General features: G+C 46.2%; 1 protein-coding gene across 3 annotated transcripts in view; it reads right to left on the bottom strand.

The window, feature by feature from the left end:
- The window catches only part of SEZ6 (seizure related 6 homolog), a 1,141,307-nt gene that overhangs the window by 87,205 nt on the left and 1,035,304 nt on the right, over positions 1-18,798 (bottom strand). For all 3 annotated transcript variants that reach the window (XR_011274646.1, XM_069615298.1, XM_069615299.1), the window contains exons 10-11: positions 13,890-14,086; positions 13,052-13,246 (exon numbers count right to left, since the gene is read on the bottom strand). Coding sequence is in view for 2 of the 3 variants with exons in the window: in XM_069615298.1 (XP_069471399.1) it covers positions 13,052-13,246; positions 13,890-14,086 (392 nt within the window). In the remaining variant the exon portion in view is untranslated. The remainder of the gene's footprint in view (positions 1-13,051; positions 13,247-13,889; positions 14,087-18,798) is intronic.

The following is an 18,798-nucleotide window of genomic DNA, read 5'->3' as shown; positions in this document are numbered from 1 at the left end:
ACGTGAGCTGTAAGTCCACAGAGATTTAGGGAAGGCAAAAGGTGGTCTTTTTAAAGTACTTTGATTACCCAGCATACATAAATCTGAAACTGATCTCAAGCAAGGCGTTTGCAAAGAACAGCAGGTTCATGATTTGGTAGCGACGCCGAACACTCAGGCTGTACTACTGTATAGCAGATGGTCTGACTCAATTTGCAGCATAAAACAGATGTAATTGCAATAAACGAGTAGGGTGTTAACAGTGTAGTATAACTATTCAGCAAGATGTGGGTTCGGGAAGGTGTCTCGTGCTCAAACCACTAAAAGTTGAAAAAGTACACTGATACAAATTTAATATCACTAAACTGACTCCAATGATAAAGCAATGAATGTTTTTAATTCTTCAGATTGTGAACAGCCGACACGTAATTCGACCACCGGTCGTTTTCAAGGCCCACACGTTTTACACTCATTTTGGTCCGTTGGATAAAATTGAAATTTGTCCCACGTATTTCTTCAAAAACAGCGTAAGCTTGATTATGAGCTAGTTTTGGCTGTGGCTAACAGGAATTGCCAATTTCTGTAGTGATCGTTCCGGTTTTTGTGATCTGTTCTCTGGAGATAAATTAAATAGAAAACCACATTGGATGATTTTAACTCTGGCTTCAATAATAAGTGTCACCTCTGAAACCAATCTTGGGCCAATGCCCGTAAAGGTTGCGTTCGGCCGAAAAAGACTTTTTTTTTTCAGCCGAGAGGCATCCTTTGTTGCATTTCAAATGTCATGGACCCCGTGAAAGATTTCTGGAGTCTGAGAATGCCAAAAACTCAGGGAACGGGCAAGTTCATCTCTGTGTCTGATTCCTTAAGCACCCAGGGTGATGGCCCCTTACGTAAAATACCCGCACCACACACAATTCAAGGCTGGCTCACCCCTCCACTTCAAAAGGAACAAATGCAGAAAGCTAGCAGGCAGAGTGGTACAGGGCAGCTTAGTAAAGTTCAAGATGCCCGCCCCACACATTATAGACACTCTCTAGCTAGACCCACATCAGGGGAAGTCAATGGAAGGCGACCAATCAGAGCCTAGCCCTCCCCACAAACGACTGGTGCATGTAATCAACCAGAGAGCCAGTCCAAAGGAGTAGCCGGGACACTACGAAAAAGGGACCACAGCTGAAGGCAGTTTATGGTTTGTTGGAGCAGAGGAAGGACATCGTTTGGAAGGAGTTGGGGAGCGGGTGAAGGAAGGAAGCAGATACAGGAGGAGGCTGGAGAAGCAGAGTGCAGTGATGGGGCAAGGGTGAGGAGCCAGAGTGGGAGAAGGCATTAGAGGATTTTGGGAGAGACCTGTAGGAGGAGAGGAAAGCTTGGAACGAAGAGGTTGAAGATTTTTTGGAACAGGGAGGAAAATTGCTGGAGAAGGCTAAGGCAGATCAGCAGAATAAGGTGGGAAAACTATTGGAAGGGGTTAGAAAAGATCAGAAGTAGGAGACTGAAGACTGATTGGAGGAGGTTGGAGAATCATTGGAGGAGGTTGGGAAAAAATAGAAGAAAGAGGACAGAGAGCTATTTTAGAGGGGGGGTTGGAAAGGTCAGAAGGAGAGAGACTGATTCAAGAAGCAGATGGAGCAATGTCAGGTGGAAAAAAGAGGGGAGGATTGTGATGAGTCTACTTCTGGGGCACAAGTGGTCCAGGGATGAATATAGGTTTCTAAACCATCAACCAGCCCCACACTTCTAGTACACCAGAAGGGATACGAACAGATTGCAAATACGCAAATTATAAACTTCTCTGTCCAAGTTTGGTAACGTGGACGGAACGGCAGGCTTATCTCGGGTAAGGGCGTGGATCCGTTGGTTAGGTGCAACAAAGTGAAAATACAATTATTACCCAATGATAAAAGGCACTGTCCAGTCAAGGTTGTATAAACATATCTACTTTATTATTATCACAACAGACAGGTCTAGCACACTACAAACTACAACCCACCCTATATAGGAATGCAGAGGACAGACAGTTTCAAAGAAAGAAAAGGAATGCACTCTGGATACTGACAGGAGGGTAGTAGGTATAGTAAAGAGTCACAACAGTTCAAGCATACTTGCTTTCAGCACAATGCGAGCAATAGGTCATAAAATGTCTGTAGGGCCCTTCGGAGAAGAACCAGAGGGACAGAAACACAATTTACCTTGCATTGTAGGTGTTCTTGGTGCTCGACAAGGTTCGAGTCGGTTTCAGGGTGCTCTGCAGCTTCTGCAACAGAGTTCAAGATGGCAGACAGCTGCGGATATCAGTTGGCTGGCAGTTCAGCGAGCACAGCTGGACGGATGGCTGCAGGCTGGCCTTCATGGCGGCTTAGAGTCACAAATTGTCTCAATGATGGTTGGCAGTTCTGAAGTACTGGTTGAGGTGCCTCAGACAGCTTTAGTGACTGCCGAGTAACCCCGCCAGCGGTGCAGTCAGTTGCAGATCAAGGGGCTGAACTGTCTCAAAAATGTCCTGTAAGGTAGACATTGGTAGATGTTTGTCAATGCACTCCTCCTAGTTTATTCACTGGGCTTGTGCCGTCCTTTAAGGCGGACGGCCCAAAGCTGAGGAGAGTGTTGCAGGCAGCTGCCTTGTCCTTGGCTTGGTTCACAGACTCTCTGGCACGTCCCACCTAGGAAGCTTGCTGCATAGCCTAGCCTGTGTGCTGGCTGGGTAACAGTTCTGGAGCTGCTGGAGGGTCCTCTGGATTCTGTATCTCCCTCTGTTCCCTGGGAGATGTTTAGGGGTGAGATCCTGCCTCCCTCTTGGAAGTCCTGACCTTCCTTCACTGGTGGCCAGGGTGCAATGATGAGTTCTTCTTGCTATTCCTTGCAAAGTCTTCAGATGATCTGCCAAAAGAGGGGCTCAGCCCTCTTTTAAAGCCAAATGGGCCACAGGGATTGATGTAGGCTAAGGCTACCATAATGCACCGATCCTGGGTCCAGTCCAACAATCTCCTGTATGCTTGAGGTCATAACCAGAGTGCTTTGCAGCAGAAAAGGGAAAGGGGTGAGAACATGTAATATTAAGTCCCACCCATCTGCCGGTCTGCTGTGGATCAAAGGGTGTCTCTGCTTAATGGAGCTCTCTGTGGTTCCTGATTAAAGGGGCAGGTCTCCCTTGAAGCTGCGGCAACACCAGACTTTATGGTTCCGTCAAATCACATACTCGTATCTTCTGAAAGGGGTCTACCTGCAGGGATGACTACTGTAAACATGCATTCCCAGACATGACATTTCACTATCAATTGATACTGAGTGTGGGAGCTGGTATCAGGTTGATACAGTTGCATGTCAAAGGGTGTGGGGGTTTCCTGTCTTCTTTGTTAGCCTCTGCAGCCAGGCCACATGAGGGCCGGTTTGAATTAAACTCTGATTAGTATGCAAATGCTGCCACCAGTTACAGGGCACAACAAATGGACAGGGTGGATCCATGTAGCCTTAGTTAGTTAATTAGCCTGGCCATGGCAGGGGGAAGGTTAGCCCCTCCCTCTTCTGGAGATGCATTGTGCACTCCACATGTCATATCCCAACTAAATATGAAAGGGGGGACTGCCTCTGTAAGCTGTGTCCACCCAGGGTGCACAGGTCTATGTGCATGTCGTGCAGTGAGCATAGGAAAATGTGTGCGGATTAGCCCCACACTTTTTCCAGGGGTTAATCTACCATCATTCAATTTCATTAACAAAAATGTTTTTAAAAAGCCGAGGCGAGCGCACACCCACCATGCGGATGGTCGAATTCCTCACAGGGAGTAGTCAAGGAAGGGGGTGAATCCAAAAAGGAAGAGGTTATAAAAGTGCAGAGGCTGATACTACAGCAGGAAGAGGAAGAAGGCAAGGGCAGGAAAGGAAGGTAATTCAAGGTAAAGACAATAGGTGGTAAAGGAAAAGAAGAAGAAAATGACGAGCCAGGAATGTCGGTACCCTGGAAAGGTGGAACTGAGATGTGGATGAGACCCCGATCTGAAAGGGAAGAGGCAAAACTGGGTAGGGGAAGGAGCTTTTGGGATGGCAGTGAAGAGGGTAGGACAGGTCCCAAGATAGAACATGACAGCTGGGCAATTCCCCAGTTTAGGGAACTCATATCTGATTGACGCACCTGAAGAATACATAGGGGGTCATTACAAGGTTGGCGGTAAGGGGTTAATGGCACCGGTGAAGGTGCCGGTGCCGTTAACCCCTTACCGCTGCATTACGAGGTCCTTCAGCGGGTCCTGCAAAGGGCAGGTGGTTTTACCAGGCGCCGTTAGTGGGAGCCGCTAAAGGACCAGCATGCTAACAACGGGCCCGTTTTTAACGGGCCCGTTGTTAGCATGCTCCCCTTTCCCATTGAGCCCTATGGGGTCTCGAATGGGAATGGGATGGGTTCCCTGAATGGGGAAATACCGGGTCCTCCAAGGTTGGAATGGTCCAGTAATTCCCCATTCAGGGAACCCTGACCCGGTATGCGGTAAGGGGGTAGCCATCGCGCTAATAGCACCATGGCTACCTTCAACCTTGTAATGACCCCCATAGACCTCTTCCTGCAAACATTGGAGATGCCTAAGGAGTTGTTTTGCTGCCATACGCACTATGCTGTTGGGACTGGACAGGGAGACTGGAGAGCAGAATTCTGACCTAGGGCGGTTGTCCAGAAAGATGAAGGCTTCCGCCCTCACCTGTCACGACTCGCTCCCTTCGCTCCCGTTCCCACCACTTGGGGGCATGATTTGGGGTTTATTCTCTACTGGACTTTTACTCCGAACTGTATGCTACAGTGCTGTTATGAATTGGGAGCGCTAAAACCTTATTTTCCAAGTTACTTCCCTTCCGGATCCATTCCAGGTTTTTGTCAGCCAGCATGCTTCTTTAATCAAATGACTATGCTTCCCAGAATGCCTGGCCCACTGCTTCATCTCCACCTTTGCAGGATAAGGTTGGGTGGAGGATAGGCAACACCTGTGGCTGCAGGTGCAGCAAGCGGCACACCTGAGGTGTGTGCTCGTTAAGCAGTCTTAAAAGCTTCAGTTTGCTTTAGTCCAGCGCTGGTCATTGATGCAGTGTTTCTGTTTGTGACTGGTCCCTTGTTCCTGGTTCTTAGCTTTGTGCCTAGTTCCTAGTTTCTATTTCTTGTTCCTTAACCCTGGATTTCGAATGTATGTGCTTAATTGATTTCTGCTCTCTAGATTTCCCTTTCTGTATTCCTCTGTTTGCAGGCAGCTTTTCTCAATGCTTTCCCCTTTGGTGCAGCCCAGTTTGCCTGTGTTCTCTTTTTCTTTGATGTTGTCCTTTGCTGCTGTAAATCTTGGTGCTTTAGTCTTTCCTCTTTATAGATTTAGCTTCCTGCCTTTTTTCCTTGGATGTGTGGGAGAAGTTTGCCTTTGTAATTTTGTTTTCCCTGCTCCTGCTTGTTTACTTTCTCTTGGAATCCATTCCATGTTTTCCCTTGAACTTCTGCATTTATTTTCCATTGATTATTAGGTGTAGTGTGCTGTTGTAGCCAGCTCCTGTGTGAATGCCTATGTTTTCCTCACTATTCTGTAATCACTATTCCTACTTGCCCCTTGTCTTGAGTCTTATGTATTTAGTTATCCTCCCATTGCTGTTATGGCCTTGATCAACAGGGTTCGTGGATTTACTGACGTTCAAGTGGTATTTCCCGTCCTCGTGAATACTGTTTTTAGGTTCTCGTATTCAATACCATCAAGAGTGTTAGCTCACAGATCCTGTCGTTGCTTGCCGTCTACGTGGGCTTAGCGCTGTCAGTATCTGTAATAGCATTGTGGGTAAGGAGCTTGCCGACTTTCCTTGCTTTCATAAGGAGTTTTTAAGTGCTTACCCCACATCCCGTTTCATATATTTGTATTATTGTCACACTCTATTTGCACTCCTGGGTTTTAGTATATATGAGTCTTGGTTCCTGTGTGCACGTTGTTTGATTCAAAGTTATTCACTGTGTGATTTTGTGCACATTTCCCTTGCCATATTCATTGCCTTTGTCCTCACCTGACATCATCACATGGGAGAGGTCTCTTTCCTGTACTGTCCAGGCTTACCCAGGAACTTGGTCACATCTGGACCCGGGCTAATACTATTAGGGAAGAGAATGAGACAGGGATTCAGGACCTCCCTTAGAATGTCCACACTTAAGTGACTTTTTGGGGTAGGGGGCAGAAAAGAGAGGAGCCTGGCGTGGACTCTCGAGCATTTCAGTTCATACGCCCATATTCCCTCAGGTGGGCTAGAGTTATGACTGTGCCCTGGATGTTAAGAGTCTTCTTTTATTATTTTACATAGAACCCCTATTGTGGTCTAGAGTGATCTGTGATTGTGGCATCCATCTTGATAGATGATGCCAGAAATGGGATCTTCAGTCTTCGACCCAATAAGGTAATAGCCTTAACAGAGCACCGGTCAAGTCCCTGTCTACCAACTCACGAAGCATCTGAGGGTGGATATGGGTGTTGCTACAGTATTTGGCAGGGGGTGCCAAACCAGAATGGGAACATCAAGACAGCTGATCCAACTTTCATGTGTCTGCCAGATAAGAACTTCTCTGGGGAGGAGCAGGAGCCACTCAACACCAACATTGAAGAGTTGGATCAGCAATCAGGGATAACCTTCGGCGGGGAAGTGTGTCACCCAAAAGCATCCATGGGCAGTGTGGGCTGTGGCCACACAGGTCCCCAGCAGACCTCTCAAGAGGTTCCAGGCCAAAAGAGTAACACATTCAGTCCTGGTTTTGTTCATTGCCTTCCAGTGATTTTACTTTTGGTTCCCTCATTGTTAGACAACAACCCTGGGGACTGGCGCAGCATGCAAAAAGCTTTTAACATAACCTAGCAAATGCAATATTACAAATCCCATAATTCAAAGCAGAAAATAGAACTGGATGAGCTCCTTATATGTGACATGGGCCAGGTTGGGAGCCTTGCCTAATGGTTTCCAGCCTGTGTCCTTCGGGCGTGTCTCAAGATCCAGGCACATTTCATCTCCTGCCTCTCTACTGCGCCTGCCCAGAGAGGTGCCAATGTGGTGGGTCTCTCATGGTGGTTTTTGTGGCAAGATGGCATTTGCCCAACTGGAACTGGACTTATCTCCCATCTCACTAGACACAACCTATCCAAAATGCCACCAAACTGCAATGCACTTTGGTTATTAACACCGTGACAAAGGTGATTGGGAGATAATAAGCATCATAAACCAGTGCTAAGCTGAAAATGCGATGACTCTCTATGTCCCCATTTATTTATTTATTTATTGCATTTATTATACGCCCAAACCCGTGGGTATGAGTATCCCGTGTCATATGAAACAAGCCTGCCTGCCTTTCTAGTTCTCCTCCTATTTCAAATCTATTCTGTTGTTTTACTGGCCAATGAAAGACTGCAAATACCAGAGTGCAAAGTGGGGGTAAACTAAGAACTCAGGACTGGAGGAGCTAGTCACACCTGACATGGGAACAGGCGAGCGTGACGTATGAGCGGAAGGAGATCAAGCCAATTACAGAGCAAGGCCTGCCTCATTAGCTGGGAGATTTGCCTTTCATCCTCTGCGAGACCTCGTGGTATTCCCCAGATGCTCAGAGTGAAGCAGCTGTAAATCCTTCCTACCTGGTGGGAGCCTCCACCACTCTCCCTGATCCTGAGGCTGCTCACTGTGGGGCAGTGGCGTAGCCCAAACTGTGGGGGCCACCTTGCGAGCCATGCTGAGGGGGAAGCTCCCCCAGCTTGGAAACAATCACAGGTCGTGTTACACGCAGGGCCGGCCTAAGTTACCACGCTTGCGCAATACGCACAAACGTGCTGCTGCAGGGGTACGCCGCACACCGCACCAGGAGAAAGATATAAACATGCGTTTTAATGCATTATACAGCACACATTCTGAGAAAAATTGGATAAAAAGCCAGAGCACTTGCAATTGTTTTGTAGGGTAACACCAATCCAAAAATCCAATGCATGTACGTCATCAGCTTTAATTAATGTAATGCTTTGCTATAAAAAATGCCATGTCACAATGGAAACGTGTCCAACTGGCTGCACAATGTAGACCAGTCTAGACACGTAATAAGATATTACAGTAGAGCATGCCAGGCCACATTTAGACATACCTAGACTGATTGCATCAAAATGCTAGTTGAAGCAATAACACGTATCATGGTTATTTTATCATAGATGTCCACAAAAATATACAATGCCACAGCAAGAAACGGCCAGACTGGCAGCCATAAAATGCCTGTCTAGCCAGGTAATTACACTTAGCAGGACTGCTGTATAAGAGAGGCCCAGTTAAAAAAAAAGTCAAGCCAAACTAAGAAATGACTAGACTTGCTGCACCAAAAAGCTTCTCTAGCCACTAATGACACATATTATGCCTGCTTAGCCTGGACATTGATGACCATTAGGCTTTATTGCACAATCCTCGCCCCACCCCAACCCCCACGTGTACCCTCTCCCTCCCAATCCCTGACCCAACCCCCAAAATTAGCCCCTCGGCCCAGAATTACCCCCACGTCCCTCTTCCTTGTCCCAGTGTTTACGTATGAGGCAACTTGCCTCACAGGTACGTACAGGGAGAGATGAAGAGTGGGACTCTGAGTAATGCAGATTACAGGTAACCAAGCCAGGCATTACCTCCATGTCCCTCTACCTCATCCCAGTACTTGTGTATGAGGCAAAGTGCCTTACACATAAGTACTTGGAAGAGGAAGAATAGGGCTAGGAGTAATGAAGATTACCAAGAAGTAATCAAGGAGAAACATGACATTGAGCAAAACCCTTATTTCTAGGAAGAGGAATTAGTGCAGTAGCTCCAATATTGGCATATGCCAGGCGCGAAGGATGAAATGAAGCAGGTCTTCGTTAGCAGCACCACACAACAGCCGTGAGTTATCAGCGGTTGTACCCGGCAACCTGGCTGTGGCTGCACTGGGGGTAAGCAATTGTATCTTGCTCGGGTTATTCAAAGATTGTTGGGCTTAAAGTGGTGCAGTGCATTTATTCTGAAAAGGCCTTTTTTGACATGCTTAAACCAGGGCATGTCCAGTGCAGATCTATTCTCCACAATGCGCTGATTAAGAATTGGGTCAAAGTTGCTTGTGGGTTACTCCAAATTCTTAACCAATGCAAAACAGGTTGCCGCCCTAGGTCAGCCTCGATAAAATGAACCCCATTTTCTTGGCGCACCGCATCATTTGGTGCAGAACATCGAGGCAATGCTAACAGTGCAGTTCATGTACATGTCTTTAAAGCCGATAGTGTTTCATCCCCAACCACAGCGACACTGTGCACAGTCTTGTTTAGGATGTCCAGTCAGAAACGGAAAACTGTTAACAGGGGCAAAGTCAGTTTCCAATCAACATTGCTGAGGAACTGAGGGGCGCAGGTGCTCCCTTTTCCACCTGTACTCTCTGCCTATGGGTGATATCTCATCTGTTAAACAGATGGCATGCTATCTGGTATCAGGTAATATTATCCCCACCAAACATATCGCCATATCGTTCGTTTGGAATGGCCATAGGCAATATTTTTGGGTGGGGGGTAATTTTGGGGGTTTTGGGAGCGGGAGTTGCGGGAGTGTCCCCCACTCCATTAAAAATAATGCAGGGGTGTCCCCCGCAGGTTCCATGCCTTAATAGCACCACAAAAATATGGCAATATTTTTATATGGCGATATTTTTGCGGGGATATTAACCCATGGAACCTGCTATCTGAAGTTGAGATGGGAGCAGTGTCTCTTCGGCTAGACACCGTCTTTATATTGTTTGAAACTGAACCAAGACTGATGTCAGTTTTAGTTATTAGCATGCAGTCTATTGTCGAGAGCATACTCTTAGGTGGTTGAACTATGAGTGATGTCTTCCCAGTAATGGTATGCTGTCCCTTGCAAGCACAACGACAAGCTGCACGCCTTCATCAAACAACGACCACGTTGGGGTGACTATCACGTGTATAACCCAGCTGGAAGATTAAAAACATCTCAAATAAGCACATGTCAGATGTGAGACATTAAACGGAGGATAGCGCTGGTCTTGGAAGCAAGACCACGGAGAGCAACAGAGGTTCAAATCACAGATCAGCGCTTCGAACTCAGGTATGGTATTAGGCGTGTTGTAAAAAAACAATCAAATAAAAATAAATAAATTAACCTCATATTGCATTCCTGTATGTATAAACCTGCCTTTATAGTCTGACACTGAAACTACAATGATTGCACATGAATACTGAAGGAAGTGAGGGGAGAGCAGGGAGTTGAGCATCCAAGTCCTTCCAGGACACTAGAGCTTTCATTCTTGATAAATATACATTGTGTGACGAAGCAGCAGTGGGTTTGTCCCCATAGTCGGTCCTCCAGATTGCTAGCCAGTCCTCCAGATTGCATAGCCAGTCCTCCAGATTGCCAGATTGCATAGCCAGTCCTCCAGATTGTTGGGATATTTCCAGGATTAAAAAGGGGCTGAAAAAAACGTATTTGACATGTAGTTCTGTTTTAGCTCTAGTCGGCCCCCGCTGCTACTGACAAACTACTATAGATATGTTATAACAATCAATATGCACATACAAAGTGAGCTAAATATTTAAAGGTGCTCTGGGCCTGGTTAAGAAAAGATACTATTAATTTCTGCCGAGGCAGGATTATTCCAAGTACCCTCTCCCCAACAGAAAAGGGAGGTTCAGTGCAGAACAGGCGGCATCTGTGCTTCAGCAGTAGAAGTGAAAGCATTTCCCATACAGAATAGGTACGCAAATTGCAAGCTACACTACACCTGAACCTACACCGCCCCCTTCTCGCCTCTCTGACTCCACTCACCACACCCACCTCTGTTGTAGTTTCAATGTTTGCCATGCAGCCAACACCTAGTGCACTAAATGTTTATGCTGGAATGATGCTGGAGAAATGTTGTCTTCTGACCAGGACCTCAGATTCTGAGGCAAGTTGTAGTTTCCATAGAGATTTGGGGGCCCTGAGCCCAGTATTCAGTATAAGGAAGTCAACCACAAAGGTTGAAAGGTGATGTTTTAGTCAGAAGCCAATATACTGGACGCTTATTGGATGTGACACCACTCCCTCTCACCTGCTTTATTTGTGCCATCTGGTTAGCCCCCTATCAATAATTTCTACAGATGCCACTGTGGTGGGGGGCAGGGTCTTCTCCAAAGAACACGCCTAAAAATGATACAAGAGAGGACATCCAAAGCCCACTGGGGAAGAAGAGATCCACATTAGGCAATTCCACTGGGTAGAATCCCCTCTTTCCATTTCCCCCAATAAGAGATTCACCCTGCCTGAAACCTCCTGGTAGGATTCTCTGAGAACTCCACATCCTCGTGGGCAACAGGATCCAGGCCCGGGTGATCATGTAGCTGTCGAAGTCATGGGGTCTGGTTCCCAATGAGTTGCACTGAGCAGATATGGGGACACCTAGAGCATCTCTGAGATCACACCGAGCAAATCTTTGTAGATGAGCCCCTTGATTCAAATCAATGAACATAATGGACTAAAACTCCAGATTTCAATGGCTTTGGGAGGTTTCATGTCATTTCCACCAAGTAAATTACTTTGTGTTTACACCGAAATGCATTTATGGGGGGAGGGGGTCTCGCCAAATCCTACTTCTCCCTACACTAAAACCTTCCCCCAAACGCCCCTACACTAAAATCTTCCCCCAACCTCTTTCACCCCCCTTTAACTCCTTAGCCCACAAATAAATACATGTTGCTGTAAACTGTCGAAGTAATTTCCACCAAGTACATTTCCATAAAGTAATTTACTTTGGGGAAACCACGTGAGAACCTTTGAAATGCTAGGCCAGGACTGGATGCATAGTGTCCCCGCGAGGCGGACGGGATGCCTATAATGAGAGCAGGCAGGGTGGGATCAGGCACGTGTAGCTGCCTCAGCCTTGAGGATTAACTATGCGCCCCAGTAGCAGGAGCTAAACTGCAGGGAAGGACTGGGAGGCTGTCAGTGGCCGTGACCATGCACGCACAGGGACAATTAGCATGTTCCCTCTTCTAAGTAGCTATAATTCCTGACAGATGCTATTTCAGGATTCAAATGGAAAGTAGAAAAGGCCCACGCGTCGAAATCATTTAGAGACCGCAAACTCCGCATTATCTGTAGTCTTCGTCCAAGTACTAAGCGCCCCCCCAAACCCCTATGCACGTTTTTAGAGTAACACCTTCATTTGTTTGCTTCAATAGTTCTAGGAAAAATTACAATGCACCTGTAATCTCCCATCAAAGTTCAACTTAAACCTGTCATTGATACCAGGGTAGACCTCACTCAAAGATGTTGAACAATCACAGAGACCTTTTGTCTAGTGTAATGCAGCTGCCACTCTTCGGTATGCAGTGATAAAATCGCCGCAAAAATGTCGCCTATAAAAAGAATTGCGGCAAAAATGCTGTAGGTTGACCCGGTAAAGGTGTATCCCGTTATACCATTTAATGGGAGCAGGGGTGTCCCCTGCATCCTTTATATGGATTGCGGCGGCAAAACGACTGCATTTTTGCCATAATATTTTGTAACCACAGTTATTTTTGCGGCGATTTTAACACATGGAACCCACTCTTCTAGGTGATGAATTAAGCTTGACGCATGTGTTAGACGGTGTGATATCTTAACCTATGCTGGGGTGCCACTTGCTGGCCTTCTTGGTGCTGGTGACTGTCTTGAAAGTTATAACTTGAAAAGTATCGTTCAAAAAACAATATTGCAAACCCCCCGTCCCTTTATTATTTACACACCTTTCTCTATTCACTACAAAGCTCTTTCTGTGCAGAATTCACCTCCAAATCAAGACATCTGACGTGGATGAGGGCAACTGCTTTTTTTCCCACTACATTCATTGTTCCCCGTGACCCCAGGTCTTGCATGACACCCTGAGCCAGTCCTGGCTCTTCCCATGGAACCTGGGTCTTGTAGTTTCATGTTTCCCATTGATCTCTTGGCAAGGCCTTCTGCGCTGGCGTTGTGCACACGGCCCTCTGGCCCCGGTGGGCCCAGGCCCCACATTTACAGGATCAGTCAACGTTTATAGAAAAACATACCCCACCTACCTCTCAGACACGACGGCAAGTCTCCGCTCCACGTCAGATCCCATTGGCACATGAGAAGCTCTGCCCCTATGACCTCATATCCTGGGTAGCATTGATAGGTCACCACCGTCCCATGGATGAGCTCAGACTGGGACGTGGTTTTCCATCCGTTTGGAATCTCTGGCAGATCCGGGCACGTGTCGTTTCTGGGAACCTCTAGCAAGGCAAGAAGAGATTCAAGATCACGCCATGTTTTCATGCAACACAGAAGCATCCGTGCCTAGGGTTAAAAAGACATGTGGCATTCATGAAAGTAATAGAACTGCCACAGCCTTACTGCCAGAGGCACGGAGCAAGGCCGCAGAAGGCCATGGCCGTGGAATCTATAGGAGGTTACGTGGCGGTCTGGTTGGAGTTCAAGGCTTGACTTTGCAGATCAAGGACTCAGGGGCCTTGATTATCCAGCAACACACAGGGACACATGCTGAGTTATTTCATCCAAAGGAAGTCCTTGCATGCAGGCTAATGCGGGGGCATGTGGTCATGACTCTGGGCTCTGAGGTTTAGACTGACTGAGAGTTTCACATTCTCTGGAGCTGGGAAAGGCAGGAAGATTGAGCTATATCCATTGGTATGCTTGTATTTGTGACTACAGCTGTGCATGATTGTCAGTGTGAGTACAAATACACATATGTACTTTTTGTGTGTGACTATGTAAGGCCAGTCAACAGCTGTTTGCATTCACGAATTGATGTGCGTGTGGGTGGGCCGGCACATACATGCATGCTTGTGTGAGAGTCGGGTGTGCCAAAAAACCCCATACAAATGGGCCTATTAACAACATTCCAACTTTACAAACCAAAGAAGTGGATGACAAATCCCTGATGGTAGCCGAAGACGCTGCTCCCCGGGTCTGTTTGGAACTGGATGGTGGCATCGGCCATGGACGTGTAGAGCTTAAAGTGCCTTTGAATCCCCATATACTGCCCCAGAATCCTGGCCGTCAGGTCGTCTCCGTCATAGACAGTGAGGATGTCATTCTTGCCAATATGGAATCTACCAATAAGAGGAGGAGAATGAGTGAGCGGGTGAGGTCATAGGCAGCAGCCTACAGGTCAAGCCAAAACAATGGACACAATACATGATGAATGCGGGAAACAGCAGGTCACAAGAGAGAATTCTTATCATGCACTGAATGTGGGGAAATACTTCCATTACAATAAATGGTGAATACAGGAAACAGCAGGTCACAAGAGAGAATTCTTATCATGCACTGAATGTGGGGAAATACTTCCATCACAATAAATGGTGAATACAGGAAACAGCAGGTCACAAGAGAGAATTCTTAGCATACACTGAATGTGGGGAAATACTTCCATTACAATAAATGGTGAATACAGGAAACAGCAGGTCACAAGAGAGAATTCTTATCATACACTGAGTTTGGGGAAACACTACCATTACAATAAATGGTGAATACAGGAAACAGCAGGTCACAAGAGAGAATTCTTATCATGCACTGAATGTGGGAAAAGGTTCCATTACAATAAATGGTGAATACAGGAAACAGCAGGTCACAAGAGAGAATTCTTATCATGCACTGAATGTGGGGAAAAACTTCCATTACAATAAATGGTGAATACAAGAGCCAGCAAGTCACAAGAGAGAATTCTTATCATACACTGAATGTTTGGAAGATCTTCCATTACAATAAATGGTGAATACAGGAAACAGCAGGTCACAAGTGAGAATTCTTATCATGCACTGAATGTGTGAAAAGTTTCCATCACAATAAATGGTGAATACAGGAAACAGCAGGTCACAAGAGAGAATTCTTATCATGCACTGAATGTGGGGAAAAACTTCCATTACAATAAATGGTGAATACAAGAGCCAGCAAGTCACAAGAGAGAATTCTTATCATACACTGAATGTGGGGAAATACTTCCATTACAATAAATGGTGAATACAGGAAACAGCAGGTCACAAGAGAGAATTCTTATCATACACTGATTGTGGGAAACGTTTCCATTACAATAAATGGTGAATACAGGAAACAGCAGGTCACAAGAGAGAATTCTTATCATACACTGATTGTGGGAAACGTTTCCATTACAATAAATGGTGAATACAGGAAACAGCAGGTCACAAGAGAGAATTCTTATCATGCACTGAATGTTTGTAAAAACTTCTATTACAATAAATGGTGAATACAGGAAACAGCAGGTCACAAGAGAGAATTCTTATCATGCACTGAATGTGGGGAAATACTTCCATTACAATAAATGGTGAATACAGGAAACAGCAGGTCACAAGAGAGAATTCTTATCATGCACTGAATGTGGGGAAATACTTCCATTACAATAAATGGTGAATACAGGAAACAGCAGGTCACAAGAGAGAATTCTTATCATGCACTGAATGTGGGGAAATACTTCCATTACAATAAATGGTGGATACAGGAAACAGCAGGTCACGAGAAAATTCTTATCATGCGTTGAGTGTGGGGAACATTTTCCATCATAAATTACCTATTTCTGTTCTAGAGAGACTACGCTGTCATAGGAGCACTACGGCTAATAATAATACCAGGTTCGTAAATAGCGCTTCATGCTCGATTCCTGCAGCTTCTAAGAGATGTTATACTATCTAAAAATCCAAATGGTAGGTTACTTTATTTATCGTCTTTAAGGATGAAGAAGTCGCTCAAACTTACAAAAAACAGGCCTGCCCAGCTCAGAGGTGAGTGCTGTAATTGTGAGTTACACACCCGTTCAGGAGAAACAGTGAGAGGGACGTGCTTTACTGGAGGATGCAACTGAACATTGTCCTACTTGAGAATATGAACTGAGCACCTTTGCATGATGGTAGGAACTGTAAAATATAAAATATGAAATATGAAATGTATTGACCAAATCTAAGCCAATTAAAGATACTGGGGAACCACATCCAGGTGATACAGTGGGTCGCTAATAATGCACGTTACGCAATACGTCAGATAAGCAAAGATTGTGCATGTTTCCCAGTGCCAGTAGACTGCGAGGACTTTCCCGCCATTTAGCCATATTAATTAGGCAACAACTCTGTCTATGGTGAAACGTAGCAGGTTATAACAGCTTGTAGCCAGAAACAGGCACAAACAAGTCCCTTTTCTTTTTCCAGGGTGGGCATCAGGAAAGGGGGGATGCACAGCCAGGCACAGCTTTTTGGGCGATGAGGTAATCATAAATCTAAAAAAGCACAGGGGAATGGAGGTGGTGGGTGTGCCAGTGAAACTAAGCAGTAGTGGAGAACAGTGGTGGCGGGAGTATGCATGGAGGGGAGAGGTGGTGAGTTGGAAAAAGCGTCAGCAGAGCCCAACAACCGGATCGGAGCATGGGCTTATAGTGAAGAGTAAAGCGTGCGTTCCTGGCTTGCTCATTGGATGAGGCACTCAAACAGGGCAACACATGCCAATCAGTTTAAGCAGCAGCGAGAAGCGAGGTCAGAGCCACAATGCCTGAGCAAACATTGCCAGAATCCAGGGCTTTAAGTGGGCGGGGTCTCAGCAGTCCCCAAAAAGTGCTGTTGAGCTGTGGCTCTGGCTGTGCCCCCACGAAGTCCCACCAGTACAGAAAACTTTAACCCCGCAGCAGTAGTACGATTACGGATGCTGGGACATGTGTGCTTGCTCTCATGCTCACAAGGTTTGCGGGTCCACGCTCCGGCGCGTCACAAACTTGAGCACCATTATTCAACAGGGGTTGGAGTCGTTGTGGGAGTGCTTCACCTTGACACGGCTTAGAACAAAGCCAGGTATACGGAGTGCCGTACCAACCAATGCCACAATGACTCCATACTCTCACAGCCTCCCAGTGAGTGCCTGACTTTGGTGACAGCTGTACCGTGCAGGGCTTGATCCTGGGCCACAGGCCTGGCAGCGTTAGAGTTGAGAAGGGCCGAGGGCTCTCTGTGACATGATTTGCCCCCTTCACAGCTAAGCTCAGTCAGCAGAGGAACTTTTCCGGACTGGGAGGCGGCCATCTGGAGCCCAGGTATTATAGAACTCTGGCATAGTGCACAGGCCACATAGTTGCCACCATGACCTATTCCAGACTGTTGGTGCTTATCAAGTCCTGTTTATTTTTTCTTTGCATTCTGGCACTTGTAGTTCCACTGTTTCCATTATAAAACGTGCACTTCAAGTCCCAGAATGCAAAGAAAAACCAGGACTGGAAAAGCACCTACAGATTAGAATTTGTCATGTTAGCAAATATGAGGCCATAATGTATATAGTTATGTTTGCTTTTATCATGGACTGGGCACTCTGTGTTTGTTTGCTGTCTGAATCAGAGCAACATGCATGAAATTGGTCCATTAAATGGGAACAGACTTTATTTTCCAATAAATGAGACTGGAGTCTTCTGTATTGTGGCAGTGCTTCTGACTGCAGAGGATTTCACAGCTGTGTGTAAATGAGAATCCAGTTACATTTGACACTAGTATGTTTTATTGAGAACTTCTTACCCTGCTTCACAGAACAGGTGGTAATATTAGTAATTTCATCTTATCAACAGATGAAAGAGAAACTGATTTTTCCCACATTGAACATGTTACCTGCAGTGTGAGATCTCAGCATCATATGCCTAACACAGAGAGCTATCTGTCCTGAGCTGTACAGCTAGAGATGATCAGTTACTAGCCATCTCTTTACACTGATTAATGTTGTAGAGAGGCTCTGCAGAAAATATCACAGGTGCTTTCTTTGCGTTCTGGGACTTGTAGTTCCCCTTTTCCCATGATAAAACTCGGACTACATGTCCCAGAATGAAAAAAAAACAGGACTGGATAAGCACCTGCAGATTGGAACAGGTCATGTTGGCAAGTATGGGAGTATGTAGCTGTCACATGCATGGAGGCAGCTGTCAGCCAGCAAGAGGCAAGCCATGGAGTCTAAGAAGCAGTCGGCCATCTTATTTTGTTTGCTAAATCGCTGTGTGTTGTTGGATATTATGGGGGCCGAGCAGGAGGAGAAACAAACTGGGATTGGGGTCTGAAATAGTAATCACACTTTGCATGGATTATTACCATTTTCCTCAATCCGGGGTCCACGGGAATACCTCCGATACTGAGCGCAGGCAAGGGCTGCAGGGTCCACTTGCCTGTTTTTTGCTTTAAATCCCACTTCCACTTCACATGTCGCTATGTGCAATGGCTGTGAAGGGTTGTCTTGTCACATATGTGATCCTGTGTACCTCACCACCAAACCTTTTGCTAAGGGCCCTAGTTCAGGGCCAAATAAATAACTACTTTGATTTGTTATGCTTCATAGGGAGATTATTCCCAAGCAGGGATTTACAAGCTGGCAGTGTTGGGCTATGCGCCCAGTGCCGGATTAAACCCTGTGGAGGCCCCTAGGCAGTCGAAATGTCGGGGCGCCCTGTCGCAAATTATCTTCTGGTACGTTTTTAATTTTCTGCGCTGCTTTATTTTGATCCGTTGTCGCGGGGCCCCTAAAAGCAGTGGGGCCCATAGGCCGGTGGCTACTTGGCCTAATGGATGAGCCGGCACTGTATGAGTGTAAGCATGTAGGCCACACAGTTCATGAACATTCGGTTTACACTTCGGTGTGCTTTTGAATCTACACCCATCAGTTCTTAGACCACTTAAGCCAACCCCCCAAATGAGAGACCCCCTTGAATCCTCGTCCCACTGAAAGCACTGCTAGAGCCGCATGAATCTCTAGGAAGTGGACTCTTCCCGGGCAGATTTAACCAATGCTCCTTGAT

The sequence above is a fragment of the Ambystoma mexicanum genome, chromosome 9 (genome assembly GCF_040938575.1).
Source record: "Ambystoma mexicanum isolate Mex_15411 chromosome 9, UKY_AmexF1_1, whole genome shotgun sequence".
Classification (NCBI taxonomy): domain Eukaryota; kingdom Metazoa; phylum Chordata; class Amphibia; order Caudata; family Ambystomatidae; genus Ambystoma; species Ambystoma mexicanum.
Note: the sequence above shows the minus strand (reverse complement) of the source record. Positions and strands in the feature narration are given on the sequence as shown.